At 42.8% G+C, this 13925-nt stretch overlaps 1 protein-coding gene across 6 annotated transcripts; it reads right to left on the bottom strand.

Annotated features, from left to right (window-relative positions):
• Positions 1–821: 821 nt before the first annotated feature.
• On the bottom strand, positions 822–11363 carry LOC118361877 (Krueppel-like factor luna). Of its 6 annotated transcripts, none has more exons than XM_035742088.2 (9): positions 11066–11363; positions 10792–10971; positions 10486–10532; positions 8395–10177; positions 7864–7994; positions 7490–7663; positions 3007–3198; positions 2301–2631; positions 822–2181 (listed from the first exon to the last, which is right to left on the bottom strand). In XM_035742088.2, exons 4-9 carry the CDS (start codon positions 8681–8683, stop codon positions 1229–1231), a joined length of 2070 nt encoding a protein of 689 aa, XP_035597981.1. In that variant the 5' UTR covers positions 8684–10177; positions 10486–10532; positions 10792–10971; positions 11066–11363; the 3' UTR covers positions 822–1228. The 6 variants fall into 6 exon arrangements, with proteins under 6 accessions (XP_035597981.1, XP_052341204.1, XP_052341203.1 ...); XM_052485244.1 differs by having other exon boundaries at positions 2520–2631; XM_052485243.1 differs by having other exon boundaries at positions 3007–3168.
• Positions 11364–13925: the final 2562 nt, after the last annotated feature.

The following is a 13925-nucleotide window of genomic DNA, read 5'->3' as shown; positions in this document are numbered from 1 at the left end:
GGCTGAAGCCCAGGGTGACTTGCTCTGTTAAACAGGAGTACTGTGCTTTTGTATCACAGGAACAGGAGGGTCTATCTCTATCAGCCCCAAACCCTGCTCCATCCCTGCGCTGAGACTGTGAAGAGAAGGGTCCGGGCTGCAGACTGGATCCCTGACTGGAGCCTCTGTCTCTCTGATGACCACCAGGTTGTTCAGTCCACCGGTTGTATTGTGTGGTTGAGTCTCTGTCCCTCTTGGTTGGGTCCTGACTCAGGAAGGAAGAGTAACTGCTCCTGATCCGGGGCCACCTCAGACGTCCAGTCTCTCCAACCAGTAACACCGGATATCAGCAGATCTTCATGGACTGGAAACTACAAAGATTATACAGAAATGCATAAAGGTTTATAAGACATTCTTTGCTGTACACAGAAACATGACATGTTATAAAATGCTAACCACAGTCAAGCCTGTACCTAATGATGGGTATGAATATCTGAGCTTTAAATGTTAATAATTAGTTATAATAGAGACCTGAGGGGTGCTATAGCCGAGGGGCTACACCAGAGGTTAATGGTTATCTGTAGGAGGAAGGTATATGGTGGATGCAATCAAGCTTGGAATGTACTGAGTGCCGGGAAAACAATCACGTGGCAGCATTGATCAGGGGAGAGAACCATGGATTAGTGATGAAAGGGGTTGACGTCAGGTTAAGGGAGAAGGAAAAGTTTATTGCCAGTATCACTTAGTTTCCTGCCAAGCAATAACAATATGGAGCAATTTTAGTTTTTTTTAAAAGTCCAAACTCAGTCTCTGCAATGATACAAAAATAATCAGGTCAGTCAGCAGAGTCAATTTAATATTTAATTTAAACAAATAGCATTACAAATCACATGTATTGCACAAAACGATACATGACAAGTAGAAAAACTTCTCACAATTGACCTTTTCTGTAAATCTAGTACCTTCGCTTTGATGTAACTATAGAATACTTTGGAAATGGTTCAATATTACACACAGCTTCAATACATCATGAATTAAGGCACTATCATTATCTCACTATAAAACACCTAAAGACAAAGTTTGTCACTTCATTAGTGAAGCATTTTCCCACCATCCATCACCATATCATCTACTCGGCCTCAACATACTCATTCTTTCCTCAGTTCACCTCATCCAGTTCCCGATACATCCATTACCAACAGAATTAACTACAAACTAACTAGTATTACATTACATGTCTCTCTATACTCTATACATGTGCCGTGTGCATTTTCTGCTGGTGTATCCTGAGGTAGCTCCTCTCTGAGAACCTCTTCCCACAGTGTGTACAGGCAAACGGCCTCTCTCCTGTATGGACCTTCAGGTGCATCTTCAGCTGGTGCTGGCGGGAGAACCTCTTCTCACACTGGGGGCAGCTGTAGGGTTTCTCCCCTGTGTGGACTCTCTGGTGCCTCTTCAGGTTGGACGATTGAGAGAAACTGGCCCGGCACAGCTGGCAGCCAAATGGTTTCTCCCCCGTGTGCATCCTTTGGTGGATCTCCATCTGTTTGGGGAAACTGAAGGCTTTCCCACAGAACGAACATGGGAAGCGCTTCTCTTTGCCACTGGATCTGCTGATAGCGATACTACTACTACTGTCAATTGTCAATGGACTTGTGTAGCCATTAAGTGTTGAGGCATTGGCATTGTCTGAAGTCTGGTTTAACAGGAGAGTGTGAGGAGGACGAAGGCCAGAGAGTGTCTGTGTTGTCGCAGGGTCAATGTTCAAGTTGATAGATCCTTTAGAAGGAAGGCTGAAGGCAGAACCTGTTAGGGCATTAACCTGAGGTGCCATCAGTCTCTCCGAATCACAACTATAGGAGCAGGACGGAGAATTGCTAGCCGAGTCTGTGTCTGTTCTCATACGGATACCTCCCCATCCCAGCGGACTAAATCTACACCTTGCCCTGGTTTCAACTAGTATGTTGTCATGGAGATTAAGTTTAGATGTTGTTTTGTGTTCAACTGTCAGTTTCTGGTTATGTTGAACAATGCTCCCCAGCCCAGAGTTAAGGACGCTGTCCCATCCACTGGCCGCCACTATGTCGCCTCTGGTCCATGCCGGCTTGTTGATGTTATCCCTGGAGCCCTTGGCTGTACTCGTCTGGGTTTGGGAATCCAAGATGGCCATCCAGTCTCCACTGTTAGCCTCCAGCCAACCATCTACAGGAAGAGGTTACAAAATAGACTTTACAAATTATTGGCACCGCTGATAAAGATACAGCAAAAACAGGAACAGCAAAATAGCCCCATAACATCAAAGCTCTACTACCATATTTTACCGTAGGTATGAGGTACGTTTTTTTTGCATATGCTTCCATTTTTCATTTTTTCGACGCCAAAGAGTTCTATTTTCAAGTCATCTGGCCAAAGCACCACCTGGAGTTTGATAAACGGCATTGGCACTTGAATTGAAACCGGTACTATGAGAAGGAATGAGCGTGGTGTTGGAGTGACGTCAGCTGAAGTAAGACAATGGGCTATATGTATTTCTCCTTTACCTTGCTCCCCCTTCTTTAGTCCACTCAGCAGGTCAATGCTCTCTGGTTCGTCTTCTATTGTCTCCTCTTTGACTAGCAGCAGATCAGGCTTCCCATCCTCCATGTCTACTGGCTGTAAGAGATACAGAGTGAGAGGATGTTGGATCAAGAAATCTGATATGAGCACCCTGCTATGGAGCATATTCTGATTGGGCAACAAGGGATTGCTATGTGTACTATGCAAACGTGTTAGTTGATTTGATTACGTGACACTTTATTTAATGCTTTGATCAAAGGCATGGTCCCACACTTTAGACAAAATTAATCAAGAACTGGGCCCGTATCCACAAAGAGTCTAAGAGTAGAAGTGCCGATCTTTCCATATAATCCTATTCATTATGATCTAAAAGGGTAAACTGATCCTAGATCATCACTCCTGCAATGAGAGGCTTTGTGGATACAGATCCTGACCTAATACCATTCAGACAGTAGTTTACAGTGGGCTCACCTCAGCGAGACTGAGTGTGGTCCTGTGCAACTCAGCTGGTTCCTCTGTGGATTCAGGAGGAGGTGTAGTCTGGTTGTCCTCCATGATCATGGTCCCCTCAGGGTTCCGTAGACCCTCCTCACACCCCTCACCCTTCACCAGCAGCACCTCTGGACCCTCATCCTTCACCAGCAGCACCTCTGGACCCTCATCCTGGAAGAGAAAGGTGATACAGATTAAACAGACATACTCCCTCAGGTACGTACACACACACAGATAATAAACATTTCAACATGGAGTGTATATCCATCCCCACTACATGAGTCCTATACTGTAGTTACAGAATGACTTCATTGTTGTTAAACTCATCATGGTGGACATAAATATGACGATGTGTGTAAATATAGGTCCACTATTTAGAACCTCTTCTCACAGTGTGTACAGGCGAACTGCATTTCTCCAGTGAGGATCTTCAGCTGGTGCTGGCGGGAGAACTTCTCACATTGGGGGCAGCTGTACAATTTCGCCCTTGTGTGGTTCCTCTAGTGCCTCTTCAGGCTGCCAGCCTCTGTAAAGCACATGTGACACTGGGTACAGCTGAAGGGTTTCACCCCTGTGTGGACACTCTGGTGGATCTCCACCTTCTGGGAGCAGCTGAAGCCTTTGTTACAGAATATGCAGAGGAACCGTTTCTCTTTACTGTTGCCTGATGTGGCTCCCCCTCCCTGAACCTGAGCTTTAGCCCTGTCGTTTGAGTTTAATAACTGATTAAAAATAAGAAACAATGTGGACACTGGGTCGCGATTGCTGAATGTGTATAAAGGGGAGTGGGTCGCAACATTTAGATTTGTCGCTAAACTTTCACTGTAATCTAAGAAATCCCTGCCCTGTGAGTATCCGTCTCCTAGGTGACTATCTGGATTCCATGTGGGAGGAATGTCACCCTCCACTTTCACCTCATCTACGACCAGACCCTCCCCTTTCTTATCTAGGCACCCTTCTGAGTTTACACTACTACTGTACTGGTTCCAGTCCCCTCTAGACAGATCAGTCTGTGTCTCTAAACCAGAGGTGGGAGGGACCAAGTCACTATTATTCGAGTCAAATCCAAGTCACAACCTCCGAGTCTCACATGCTAACGTTTTAGCATTTGTGGTACAAATCCCATTCAAGTCATTGGAAAGATGTGACTTTGTTGAGCTTCACAATCAATTTGACACACTTTTGGATGATTTGGACATGATGCATGAAAAATGCTAATATCAGTGGCCCGTTTTGATGTTTGAAAGCCTATACACATAAATACCCCACTAAATTGGACAAGAGACCACTAGCTTCTTTTTTGAAAAACGCCCTATAGAATCTTGGCCTAGCTCCTCATGTACCAGAGACCTAGCAGAAATGTTACTCACAAATACAGTGGGGCAAAAAAGTATTTAGTCAGCCACCAATTGTGCAAGTTCTCCCACTTAAAAAGATGAGGCCTGTAATTTTCATCATAGGTACACTTCAACTATGACAGTCAAAATGAGAAAAAAAATCCAGAAAATCACATTGTAGGATTTTTAATGAATTTATTTGCAAATTATGGTGGAAAATAAGTATTTGGTGACCTACAAACAAGCAAGATTTCTGGCTCTCACAGACCTGTAACTTCTTCTTTAAGAGGCTCCTCTGGGCCTCCCGGGTGGCGCAGTGGTTAAGGGCGCTGTACTGCAGCGCCAGCTGTGCCATCAGAGTCCCTGGGTTCGCGTCCAGGCTCTGTCGTAACCGGCCGTGACCGGTAGGTCCATGGGGACCTACACATGTCGCCCGGGTTAGGGACGGATTGGTCGGTAGGGATGTCCTTGTCTCAGCGCGCACCAGCGACTCCTGTGGCGGGCCGGGCGCAGTGCACGCTAACCAAGGTTGCCAGGTGCACGGTGTTTCCTCCGACACATTGGTGCGGCTGGATTCCGGGTTGGATGCGCGCTGTGTTAAGAAGCAGGGTTGGGTTGTGTATCGGAGGACGCATGACTTTCAACCTTAGTCTCTCCCGAGCCCGTACGGGAGTTGTAACGATGAGACAAGATAGTAGCAACAATTGGATACCATGGATACCATGAAATTGGGGAGAAAAATTGGTCAAATTAAAATAAATTTTAAAAAAGACTGTCCTCCTCACTCCTCCACTACCTGGCACCTGTTTGAACTTGTATAAAAGACACCTTGTATAAAAGACACCTGTCACACTCCACTATGGCCAAGACCAAAGAGCTGTCAAAGGACACCAGAAACAAAATTGTAGACCTGCACCAGGCTGGGAAGACTGAATCTGCAATAGGTAAGCAGCTTGGTTTGAAGAAATCAACTGTAGGAGCAATTATTAGGAAATGGAAGACATACAATCTCCCTCGATCTGGGGGAGATCTCACCCCGTGGGGTCAAATCCCAGAATGCAGAGAGCTGGGACCAAAGTAACAAAGCCTACCAGTAAGGGACTCAAATCCTGCAGTGCCAGACGTATCCCCCTGCTTAAGCCAGTACATGTCTAGGCCCGTCTGAAGTTTGCTAGAGAGCATTTGGATGATCCAGAAGAAGATTGGGAGAATGTCATATGGTCAGATGAAACCAAAATAGAACTTTTTGGTAAAAACTTAACTCGACATGTTTGGAGGACAAAGAATGCCGAGTTGCATCCAAAGAACACCATACCTACTGTGAAGCATGGGGGTGGAAACATCATGCTTTGGGGCTGTTTTTCTGCAAAGGGAGGACGACTGATCCATGTAAAGGAAAGAATGAATGGGGCCATGTATCGTGAGATTTTGAGTGAAAACCTCCTTCCATCAGCAAGGGCATTGAAGATGAAACGTGGCTGGGTCTTTCAGCATGACAATGATCCCAAACACACCGCCCGGGCAACGAAGGAGTGGCTTCGTAAGAAGCATTTCAAGGTCCTGGAGTGGCCTAACCAGTCTCCAGATCTCAACCCCATAGAAAATCTTTGGAGGGAGTTGAAAGTCCGTGTTGCCCAGCAACAGCCGCAAAACATCACTGCTCTAGAGGAGATCTGCATGGAGGAATGGGCCAGAATACCAGCAACAGTGTGTGCAAACCTTGTGAAGACTTACAGTCTTGACTGACCTCTGTCATTGCCAACAAAGGGTATATAACAAAGTATTGAGATAAACTTTTGTTGTTGACCAAATACTTATTTTCCACTATAATTTGCAAATAAATTCATTAAAAATCCTACAATGTGATTTTCTGGATTTTTTCCCCCTCATTTTGTCTGTCATAGTTGAAATGTACCTATGATGAAAATTACAGGCCTCTCATCTTTTTAAGTGGGAGAACTTGCACAATTGGTGGCTGACTAAATACTTTTTTGCCACACTGTAACTGTTTCACGTTTAGAAGTGACTTTTTCTAACAAACAAATGGAACCACTATGGGGAGTACGATGGCACCCAATTATGGTAATCTTTATATGGGACAAGAGCAGTGGTTCCCAACCAAGGTTACTAGGACCCCAGGGGGTACTTGAGAAGACTCATGAGACCATAGACTTACTGGTAAAATGCACACGAGGTGACACTTCAGGGGTACTCCGGGCAGAGTAAAATTCAGTTGGTGGTACAACAACCGAAAAAGGTTGGGAACTACTGGCTTAGAGCATGATCACATTCCCAACCCTGATCAGAATCCCTTTTTTTAATCCATGATCAAACTATATCAATGTTATATAGATGATATATTGGTATTGATATACTGAGCTTGATGTTCCGTGAGTTTCTTAATAAATCAAATGATCATTTCATTTCACCATGGACTTTGATTACAATAGTGTCAGCTTCCTTGGCATTCAGATCACTAAAGAAAATGACACACTCATCACCGATCTATACAGGAAGCCCACAGTTTGGAACAGGCTTCTAAGAAGTGGTAGTTTCCACCCCATTCCTCTAAAGAAAAGCCTGTCAGTTTAACCCATAACAGTCTAAGCCAGGGTGGGAGGGATTCTACTAAACTATATGGAAATGTTTTAAGAAGGCCATACCAAGGATAATTGTACTATTTGATTTTGAAGTTTAAGACCCCTTGAACCCCCCACAATTATTATTTTTTTTTTATAAAATGTTGGGCCTAAAATGTTAGCCCACACAAACACAATGAATATGAGATTCACTACATTGTACAACAGATAGCCCCTCCAAAGAAAATCTAAAGTAAGTTAGTTCTGAAGTGTCTGTCCTATATCTGAGAGATATAAAAAAAGATTGGGAAACATTTGTAATTTTATACATGTAATTAACCACTTTTTTGTCACTAAATAGACTCCAAATATATTGCCATTGATTGATGAATTGTCCTCTGGCTCTGGATGACATCTTAGCCTCCCCAGCCCCAGTCTCTCTGGGTCTGATCTGTGGTCAGATTCTGTATGTAAGAGCCTGTGTGTTACAGTTAAAGTCTTGGTGTCAGTCTCTAACTTGAGGACAGCGTTCAGTGTTCCACTGACCTCCATGATGCTGCGTTGGGTCATGGACTGCGCTGGGGTGGTGGTGGGGTTATCTGTGGCTACAGGGGGCTCCCCTGCCACTCCAGTCTGGACGTCTCCGCTGTGCCGTGGGTCCTCCACTACTTCAGTCATCTCCTGCTTCACATCAGGACCTGTAGCCTCTGCACCTGCAGACTGACACAAGAAGAGAGGAGGTTATTACCGGTACATGAGTTTTATTGGATAACAATGCTGTAGCGAAGCCTCAGAAGCTCCTCTATGGAAGATAAATGAGGACGTACATGTAAGCAAGTGAATAGCTGAGGGGAGCCTTTCTGAAATGAACTGGCCACATTTGATGTACTGTAATTTTAATGTGACAATATTGCACTGACCTCTATCACGACAACATGCTGGGTTGAGGTTCCACTCCTCTCATCAACAGTGATTGGTTGGTCATCTCTCCATTTATTGTTTCCCGCTGCCTTCACAAAGCTCCTGTGACCTCCAGTCAGATGTCCTTCATCTGAGAGAGCGATTGAGAGAAAAGAAGTGGTTAGGTTAGCAACTGTCAATGCTCAACAGTATATTGTATACCATTGATACTGTCTAGAATTGGCCAGGATGTAAGGTAACACTTCTCAACTTCTTGATATACTATTTATAGATTGATTATGTTCCATGCATCATTATTTTCAATTAGTAAACAGGAAATACAGTAAGAAGAAGAATCTGGAATCTGGTTAGAATACGATATTGTATCTTTGTGCAAGATAGCTCAGCAATCAGAGGAATTATAGAATACTATCCAACACCCAATTCTCGTTAACACAAGTCACACGTGCAGAGGGGAACTAGGCGACGGGCACTGTTCTATAGCTATAGAACGGCGACAGGCCGCGCACCCACGCCTTTGCAAAATGTACCTCTTGCCATTCCTCTGTATCGGTCTAGGATGTTGAAAGTACTGGGACGACTGGCGAAAACGCGCTCTCGCATTGTCCTCTCTGTGCGCTCCCGTGCCACCTTCAGTTCTAGTAGCTGTAGTTTCCTCCGCAATCCCCTATTTTCTTTCTGGCTTTGAGACATTTCCAAACGAAACACTGCATAGTCGTCGTCTACGACTTTACAGATCTCTGCTACGGCTGCATTTGCTAGCACCTCCATGATGGAGGCTATTTGAGTGTGAAAAACCATACCGTTACAGTTAGCCATTGTTAGCAACTAGCTGGCTAGAGTTACCTAGGTAACATAAAGACACCAAGTCTTGTCTCCAACGTGAACTAAACACTACCTAGGGTAGGTATGTGATGCTGTGTAGTGAAATGTGTCATATTGAGTTCCAGGGTGTTAAAAAAAAACTTTGAAATCACAAAACCCTAACGTGGAAATGATTCTTGGTCACTGTTCACTTCCGTTTACTTCTTCTTCTATGGTATTATGGCGGTCCGCAAAAAATCGTTAGGGGGGGGGTAATGCCACCGCCTGCTGCGTTCGCCCACTGTTCTGGAGCGTGAATTCATTACACTTTGTAGCTAGATCTCCCCAAAATTGGCGACAGATTTTCATGCGAAAATTCAAAAATCTGCATAAAGAAAATATGCCAATTTTTCCCACCAGCATTGTGTTTCCACCAAACTGACTTGTGGATAAAAATCAGTGCGTGATTACTTTTTCCCTTAATTTTTCATTTACCGAAAGCTAAATTTAATGTTCAATGTGTTTCTATTGCATTTTTCAACTCTACCATAGTTTTGCCACATTAAATAGCAAATGTGCCTACTTTGGTCTTGGTAGCAGGAAATTAGCTTAACTGCAAAATAAAATCTATCATCATCATGGCAAAATGTGAAGAATAGCATGAGAGTAGCTATAAAACAGCATACAGCAAAACATCCCTCAAGAGAAGCAATATAAGTCCAACTGTGTAGAATTTCAGGAAATGCATTTAAAAATAAACAGAATAGAGCACAGGCAAAATCCTAGAGGAAAACATGGTTCAGTCTGCTTTCCACCAGACAGTGGGAGACAAATGAACCTTTCAGCAGGACAATAACCTAAAACACAAGGCCAAATATACACTGGAATTGCTTACCAAGACAACATTGAATGTTCCTAAGTGGCCTAGTTACAGTTTTGACTTAAATCAGCTTGACTTAAATGGCTGTCTAGCAATGATCAACAACCACCATGACAGAGCTTGAAGAATTAAATAATGGGCAAATATTGTGCAATCCAGGTGTGCAAAGCTCTTAGAGACTTACCCAAAAAGACCCACAGCTGTAATTGCTGCCAAAGGTGATTCTAACATGTATTAAATATATCTAATCAAGATAAGTATTTTACTTTTCATTCATCTTTAAAAAATGTTAGAATTTTTCTTCCACTTTGACAGAGTATTTTGTGTAGATTGTTGGAAAAAAAGAATTAAATCTGTTTTAATTCCAATTTGTAACAACAAAATGTGGAAAAGGTCTAGAGCTGTCCTTAAATATTAAATCTGAGAGAAGTACTTTCTCAATTGAGATCAAAGCCAAAGCTCACAGTCAGGCCGGTCCAGTGGTGTTTCTAGAGTAAGTCTTGATCCGTTTCAGGGTGGAGAATGTGGACACAGGAATGGTAAAAACCAGACCGGTAAGCAGATACAGTTGGTACATACTCTCATTCAGCCTCTTCTGCCGGAGAACATGGATAAGATTGGCCGGAATCCTACCCTCGAAGTCAGACATGGAGTACATTACTATGAGTTCAGTTGAGCCACAACAGATCATAGTTGAGCCCAAAGCTTTCCTAAAGACTTAAGAATACAGCACTGGGTAAGGTTTTACTACATCTGGGGAACTGTTGTGGGTCAAGGAGGACAAGGAACATGAGCCTTTCGTGGTCCTTGAATGTATAAGATAAAATACTTGACTTTAGCTATATTTCCTAGCTGAGGGAGAAAGTTGTCAATGATCCCACGGTGTTGCTACCGTACGTGAACGTCTCCATGTGTCTGTAGATATAATAGAATTTACCTTTCTCCCTCTGTGGTGCTGCAGAAGTCGTTGATCCTGTGCTTGTTCTGCAAAATCCCAAACAGCGCGTAAGAGTACGCAAAGATGTAGTTGAAAAAAAATCGTTCTCTTTCAACTTTGCAGCACCTTGTGACATAACCAGGTTAAAAGTGTGGGCATAATAATGCATGAACTGAGCCTGTGATATTGTTTCTTTGACTTTTGCTTGTACTCCGTTTAGACCAGAGGCCATGACTGCGGCCACATTGTAACACTGTGCCAATACTTTGAAGGTCTACTCGTGTCCCCAAATGTTTTTGAACTCACCATAGCTCGCAGGTGTGGTGAAGTTGAGTTTTGGTGATGCAGAGCTGACTTGTAAAACTGTCCAGGTCTTTTGAAACCAGTACTGGCCCAGGTTGACATATTGTTAGCACTGAAGAGTACAAACCCAGCAGTACAGTAGGATCCCCATTAGCCAAAGGCGACAGCTAGTCTTACAGGGGTCTGACATAACAAAAAATACATTAAAGACTTTATAATTGACATACATTTAAAAACATTCATATGTAGTGTGTGTGCATCTATCAGTTACACATACATGTCAGTACATATACATGGGATGCCAACCGCGTCACGGGGTCCAAAATCAAAAGGTAGTTAACAACCAAACTTTTTCAATAGACTTTGAAAACTTTCCAAAACAACAAACCGAGCTCTCCGCGTTCAACAGGAAGTGACGAGTTGCACCAATATTTAACTTAAAGTTGAAAGTTAGTCTTGAAAAATGCGATGCTAACAAATTATCCACCAGATCCTCCTGATAACACCTGCTACAGCCGCAACCATTGTTACACACTGCAACAAAAGTTAGCTCAAGCGTGGTAAAACTAGGCTTCTGCTCGCTATTGGCTCTGTCAGTAGTGACATGTCACTTTTATTTCAAATGGTCCCACCCATTGCAAGTCAAAAGGTGATTGGTTCATTTCACTGTCACTCTACAATTCGGCTCTAATATTTTTTTATTTAAACTTTATTTAACGAGGCAAGTCAGTTGAGAACAAATTCTTATTTACAATGGCGGCCTACCAAAAGGCAAAAGGCAAAAGGCCTCCTGCGGGGACGGGGCCTGGGATTAAAAAATGTAAATAAATACAATATAAATATAGGACAAAACACACATCACAACAAGAGACAACACAACACTACATAAAGAGAGACCTAAGACAACAACATAGCAAGGCAGCAACACAACATAACAACAACATGGTAGCAACACAACATGGTAGCATCACAAAACATGGTACAAACATTATTGGGCACAGACAACAGCACAAAGGGCAAGAAGGTAGAGACAACAATACATCACACAAAGCAGCCACAACTGTCAGTAAGAGTGTCCAGGATTGAGTCTTTGAAGATATTGAGATAAAACTGTCCAGTTTGAGTGTTCGTTGCAGCTCGTTCCAGTCGCGAGCTGCATCGAACTGAAGAGAGGAGCGACCCAGGGATGCATGTGCTTTGGGGACCTTTAACAGAATGTGACTTGCTGCAGTAGATATCTCAGATAGGGTGGAGTGAGGCCTAAGAGGGTTTATAAATAAGCATCAACCAGTGAGTCTTGCGACAGATATACAGAGATGACCAGTTTACAGAGGAGTATAGAGTGCAGTAATGTGTCCTATAAGGAGCATTGGTGGCAAATCTGATGGCCGAAAGATTACCTGCCGATCTATAAATTATGTCTCCGTAATCTAGCATGATGGTCATCTGAATCAGGGTTAGTTTGGCAGCTGTGTTGAAAGAGGAGCGATTACGATATAGGAAACCAAGTCTAGATTTAACTTTAGCCTCCAGCTTTGATATGTGCTGAGAGAAGGACAGTGCACCATCTAGCCATACTCCCAAGTACTTGTATGAGGTGACTACCTCATGCTCTAAACCCTCAGAGGTAGTAATAACACCTGTGGGAAGAGGAGCATTCTTCTTACCAAACCACATTTAAAGGGGGAGATGTTCAGAACAAGGTTAAGGGTAGTGAAAGCGTGTTGGACACTGTTAAGGGATTTTTTTTTAATCAATGATGACTAATTATGTATACATTTCAATCAGGACTGACTAATCAGAATACTATTATGTTCCTGAATATGTACTAATCCGAATGCTATTATGTTACTGTATATGTACTAATCAGAATACTATTATGTTACTGTATATGTATGAATTTTCTTTCTCAATCTTAGTACTGAATATAAAGTGTGTGAATGAATGAAGGATTAGAACAATGACGGTCTGGTCCTTGGTAGGTCTGTTCCTCAGACTGGCTAGAATGCTTAACTACACCGGAAAATCTTGGCTCAGTCGTAAATTATATTAAATTGGTAGTGAGACGGATGTGGGAAGGCTTGAGATACAGCCTTTGTACTGGAACGGAGATGGCACGGGATGGTGTTGAAACTAATGATGTCATTTTCAGTTTATAACCTGTGGTAAACTGTATCGTATTCAGTACTCTTGTGAATAAACTCTGCTGTTTGACTTTAAGACTGGGCTCTGTCTATTATTATAGAATAAGGTTCTTACAAATCCTTATGAATTGACAGAGTGTTTCATTTTAATTGGGTATTAAAACATAGAACAATTTAATTCCTTTAACAGACACTAAGAAAGCTTTGTTGTAGACCATTTAACACAACATCTGGGGAGGGGGCAGCTGAGTATAAGACTATCATCTGCATATAAATGAATGAGAGAGCTTCCTACTGCCTGAACTATGTTGTTGATATAAATTGAGAAGAGCGTGACAGGCAGTGGCTGAGACAGCCGATTTTCTGACTTTATACACTGCACTCTTTGCGATAGGTAGTTAGCAAACCAGGCCAAAGACCCCTCAGAGACACCAATACTCCTTAGCCGGCCCACAAGAATGGAATGGTCTACTGTATCAAAAGCTTTGGCCAAGTCAATAAAAATAGCAGTATTGCTTAGAATCAAGGGCAATGGTGACATCGTTGAGGACCTTTTAAGGTTGTAGTGACACATCCATAACCTGAGCAGAAACCAGATTGCATACCCGAGAGAATACTATAAACATCAAGAAAGCCAGTTAGTTGATTATTGACAAGTTTTTCCAACTCTTTTGATAAACAGGGCAAAATCAAAATAGGCCTATAACAGTTAGGATTAGCTTGATCTCCCCCTTTAAATGAAAGACAAACTGTTGCTGCATTCCAAGCAATGGGAACCTCCCCAGAAAGGAGAGACAGGTTAAAAAGGTTGGAGATAGGCTTGGCAATGATAGGGGCAGCAACCTTAAAGAAGAAAGGGTAGGAAAAATGGGAGAATTAAACATTCTTTCTACTTTTGAAAATGTGGGACTTAAGGGACAGTTATGTTGAGTGTGTTTCATTTGGTGATCTCATAAAGGACAGGAAACACACATAACGGTATCTCTTAAGGTG

This window comes from Oncorhynchus keta, chromosome 29 (genome assembly GCF_023373465.1).
Source record: "Oncorhynchus keta strain PuntledgeMale-10-30-2019 chromosome 29, Oket_V2, whole genome shotgun sequence".
Taxonomy (NCBI): Eukaryota; Metazoa; Chordata; class Actinopteri; order Salmoniformes; family Salmonidae; genus Oncorhynchus; species Oncorhynchus keta.
The sequence above is the reverse complement of the archived record's forward strand: the minus strand, read 5'-3'. Positions and strand labels throughout refer to the sequence as shown.